At 28.2% G+C, this 5,238-nt stretch overlaps 1 protein-coding gene across 1 annotated transcript in view; it reads left to right on the top strand.

Annotated features, from left to right (window-relative positions):
- The window catches only part of LOC111635146 (ribosome production factor 1-like), a gene marked incomplete at its 5' end in the record, with an annotated part of 11,730 nt that overhangs the window by 5,159 nt on the left and 1,333 nt on the right, over positions 1-5,238 (top strand). The window contains one exon of the mRNA XM_023380005.1: positions 2,156-2,245. Coding sequence (XP_023235773.1) covers positions 2,156-2,245 — 90 coding nt within the window. The remainder of the gene's footprint in view (positions 1-2,155; positions 2,246-5,238) is intronic.

The following is a 5,238-nucleotide window of genomic DNA, read 5'->3' as shown; positions in this document are numbered from 1 at the left end:
CTTATTTTCCATGTACTGGATGTAATGTCATACTTTTTCTTTTGCATTCTTTTTTAAAACTATGTGTCATAGACAGTAGCAGACTGGATCTAAAAATATTGGTTGTCAGAAGACAAAAAAGAGCCTACCCACTTCATTTGGATAGTTTGAACTTTAAATAATAAATATTAATTTAAAATAAACAATTATTTGCTGTACATTTTAAACAAATATACATTGCTTTTCATCTAATAATTTTTTATATTGGTCTTTTTCATCATTATTAAACATTAGATTTTTTGAAAAGCCATGTTAAATGACTTTTCATGTTAAATGACTTTTGAAAAGCCATGTTAAATGGCTTTTCAAAAAATCTAATGTTTAAGCAAATACTAAAAAATATCTCAAAATAAGTAATGAGTTACTAAAAAAGCAAAGATAAAACTAGTAGTGAGCTTTAAGACTGTGATAAACTAAATAACTATAATTTTTCAAGAAATGATTCATTATAAATTCTATATCTATTAANAAATATTAATTTAAAATAAACAATTATTTGCTGTACATTTTAAACAAATATACAATGCTTCTCATCTAATAATTTTTTATATTGGTCTTTTTCATTGTTATTATGTATCATTGGCTTTTCAAAAAATCTAATGTTTAAAACAAATACTAAAAAATATCTCAAAATAAGTAATGAGTTACTAAAAAGTAAAGATAAAATTAGTAGTGAGCTTTAAGGCTGTGATAAACTAAATAACTACAATTTTTCAAGAAATGATTCATTATAAATTCTATATCTATTAATTAAATGTATATTTTTAAACATTGATGATATAAAATTTTGCAACCTTGGGGATGTCATTTAAGAGCTACTTGAATAATTGTATGTGCTAAAATAATGCAACTTAAGAAAATTTACTAAAATGATTTACTAGTCAAAAGTGTGAATTGTGGTAGAGTATGTTTAAGATAAACCATCAAAAATCATTTAATTTTTCACTTTATTCATTGTTTAGTCATTTTCATTAAATCCTTCTGTAAGTAAACAAATTTTAGTTTGCAAATACTGAATCACATATATGCAAAATGTGAAAATATTGATATTCTACTATATATCAATGTAGTTCATTTACACATAAGTCAAAAGTGTTAAAAAGAAAACTTTTAACATAAAAATAATCAGTTCAGTTCATTTTATAGTCTGTCTTATATTTTGATAGATTTTTTTTTTAAATAAAATAAAATACGCATTTAAAAGTTTTTATATCAAATAGTAAATATTAAATTGAAATTTTATTTATTTACAGAGACATGAAATGGAAACAAGTAGGAGAAGATTTTTCTTGTAAAATAAAAAGTTTACAAGTAAGATGTATAATAAAAGTTTTAATTTTAAAAGAAATAATAATGTTTTCTTTCAATATCTGCAAAATATGGTTGTAATGAGCACACTTAAAGAATTATAAAATCGGTTTTTGGATAAATATTTAGATAAAGCTTATTCAAAAAAAGTATATAATATACTGTTATAATTATTGATTTAAATGCAAACTTCACTCTCATAATAACTACTAATTAAAAGAAAGAGCCAGAGGNATGAAGTCAACGATAAACTTGTGGTGTGTTTATAGTATTTACCAAGCAGCTGGGTGGTGAGGGATGGGTCCTGGCATATCTGGATGGACCACCTCCCAAAAAATTACTGTGGTTTTTCAACCCATTAGGATTTGATCCCATGTTGTTTTATCTTAATTGCTTGGCCATCCAGCCATCATAGATTTAAGATGGTTGGATGGCTAAGCAATTAAGATAACAAATGGCCAATCTAGGATGGTGTTAATTATGTTTTGTTAATGTTTGTGTAAAATCCTAAGTATTTGTAGACTTTGACATCATTCACAGATTCACTGATGTCTTCATTTTCAAATACAGTATATAATCATTATTCTTCAAAATTTGTTTTTTGTGTGAATGTTTTGCTTTTGTCTATGTCAAACTACATTTGATTGTCATTGGAATAAATGTATGCAATGTCTAATAGATGATTTACTCATAATTGTGTTTGTGTGGATGCACAGAACTTTGTAATCTGCTTACCCGAGAAAGAATTATTATTATTATTTATTATTATTGAAAATAGTTCTAACTTTTAAAAATAAATGTTTTTTAACTTCTAAAGGCACCTCCAAAACAAGAACCAAGGACAATTGAAAATACCAGAGAACCAGATGAAACTTTTGTTGATGGTGAAGATGAAGAGGTAAGTATTTTTTCTTTTAAAAATAGATAAATATAATAAAATCCACTTGTTATAATTGCTTTGGTATTCCCTAAATCAATGATTCTCAAACGGTGAATGCAGCACTCTGGTGTGGAAGAGATTGTTAAATGCATTGTGAATATTATAAAAATAGGTTTATTTTTAAAATATATTTGTATAAAGACTGTTACATCCCTGATAACTAATAGCTAGGTTAGTTCTTAGAGTAACAGTTATTATTGTACACAGTTATTTATAATTAAAAATACAGTAAGACCTTCATTAACAGACACTTCCAAATAGCCGACACCTCTACTTAACAGATATTTTTACAATCCCCTAGACTCATCAAATAGGACATCTATTATATTTACCTCTAAATAATTGATGCCATTGTCCATAACTAATCTTATGAAAATGCAATGTCTTGTCTTTAATATTCTGAAAGAATCAATAATGTACAAAATATTCTAAATGAAAACAAAGAATTGATTAAAATACTTTTTCAGACAACAAATTTTAACTGTAGATGTTGAATAAAGACTGGCTTAAAATAGGAATAGGGGAGGAGGGCAGGTTATAAGAAGTCAAACAATATTCTTTATCTGTTAGAGAAGTTATCTGGTTAAGTTGTCAATTACCATTTATTCCCATACATATTAATGTTATGTCTTATTGTTGGAATTAAGCTTATGATACCAAAAAAAACTATAAATTTTTTCAGTTATTTATTCATTTGACAAGAACTGTAGTATACTAGTAATGAAAAAGAAACTTAAGATCATAAATGATGTCATAAATGCGAGAAAACTGAATATCTTCCCACACTTTAAAGTGGTCAGCAAATTGCCTTTGTAGCATGATCTTTGAACTTTCACCAAGCAAACATTGTTGTTGTTACTGTTTTAACAGCATTTTGGTATCTAAAGTGTAATTTTTAATAAATTAGTTACTGAAAAAAGCAAAAATGTTTGAAAAGTTACACCTACTTGATAACTACAAAGCAGACAAATCCCTGCATTGATTTTTATTAGTTGCTTATATTATAAATGTAACAATTTTGAATATATTTCCCATATAACTCAACATTCAAATGAGAATCAATTTAAACAAGATTTTTACAGCTGAAAAAATAAATAATATANATTTTTAAAAATTAAAATTCAGAACAGATCTGTAATGTTTCTGGCAATGAAAAACTAACTAGAATATTTAAATATCTATAAGATATTTATAATTTATTTTAAAATTAATTATTATGATCACTCATAATTTAAGTATCTCTATTCAAAGCTATCCAAAGAGATTTACCAATACTCTTTGTCTGGGCAATATGGGGAAGAAAGTAATGACAAACATTAAAGCATCTGGATGAAATTTTCTATAGTTGCTCTCTAGGATCCGGTGGAAAATAGGCGATCATACAATCTGGATACCCCAGTCAATTCCTTTGATGTCATCCCGTTCATACTTTGTGGTAATTTAAGTTTACTGCATTATTACAGTATATAAATAAGTATTGCATAGTTAAGCATATGTAAATAAAAATTTCATAGTAATTAGTTATAAATGTGTAACTAAGAGCAAACAGGATTTGTCTAACAACTGATTAAATTTTTGTAAAATAAACTGTTGCTTATGTAATTTTAATATACAATTACCTCGTGTGCTTGTTCTGAAGGGCTCAGTTCATCCCAAGTCAATCAGAAATTTTCATGCATTGACCTGGATATATAGGAGTCTGTCTCTCAGTAAAAGAATCTGATTAATAAACTTGTGTAAATAATCTGTTTATTTTACTAAGTTATAATAAAGCCTAACTTTTATTATACAGGGTGTCCCTCCAAGACTGCATAAACTGAACAGAACAAGAATCCTCGCTCAGGATATATAAAACATGATTCAAGAGCTATACTTCTACAACCTATAGTTTTTGAAAATGAGAAAGAAAAAAAATGTGACATCACATTTGGTGTGCACAGAAAATAAGCTTTATTGCAAACACGAGCATCGATACTTTCATTTGATATTATGCTTACATAGGAGATGCTCAAAATGACCACCGAACATATCAAGACATGCATGCACATGCCGTAGACTGTCTGACTGCACAAGATCTTGCTTGCTCGTCTTCATGCTGCATTCACTTTTGTGGCCAACCCAATGCTGGATGGTGTGCCGTCAGCCATTCTACAGCTTGTGCAGTGGTCATTTTGAGCATCTTCCTATGTAAGCATAATATCATATGAAAGTATCGATGTTCATGTTTCCAATAAAGCTTATTTTCCGTGTACTGGATGTAACGTCATACTTTTTTTTGTTTTTTTGAAAACCGTGTATCATAGACAGTAGTGGACTGGATCTAAATACTGTATATTGGTTGTCAAAAGACAAAAAGGGGCCTACCCACAGTTATAAGGCTATTATTTAATTTTTATAAGAAATAAATAAACTTTTCAAAAGTACATAAGCAGAAAAAGATATACAGTGGGTGATCGGTTAACGAACATAATCCGTTCCAAGACTTTGTTCGCTATCCGAATTGTTCGTTAACCGATTATCGATTTACCATAGGTTTTAATGGTAATTTAATTAATTCGTTCCGGAGACCCCCAAAAATAAAAAATATATACTTTCTTACTACGTTTATTTATATGTAATAATAAAAATACATCCATACACAGTCTTGTGTTTTTATTAGTCATATTTTTTCCGTTTGAAAGCATTAAAGAATCTGTCTAATGTCGATTGCTTTTCTCTCTTCTTCAGGATTTTTCGTAAGTAATTGCAATTGTAGAAATCCCCAAGCCTCAACCTGGTTTAGATGCCATTCTAAGACCGTTGTTCTGACATCCTCCCACTTCTTCAAAGGATCTTTAATAACAGATATCGGCATTAATCCTCTTTTTCAGAAGAAAACATATCTCGCCGAGTTTCTTGGTGTTCTTCATTCAATAGTTCTTGGCGTTCTTCTGTCGTCAGATCCATTTCAG

The sequence above is a fragment of the Centruroides sculpturatus genome, unplaced genomic scaffold (assembly GCF_000671375.1).
Source record: "Centruroides sculpturatus isolate CEXI.00-Female unplaced genomic scaffold, Cexi_2.0 scaffold986, whole genome shotgun sequence".
In the NCBI taxonomy this organism is placed as follows: Eukaryota; Metazoa; Arthropoda; class Arachnida; order Scorpiones; family Buthidae; genus Centruroides; species Centruroides sculpturatus.
Note: the sequence above shows the minus strand (reverse complement) of the source record. Positions and strands in the feature narration are given on the sequence as shown.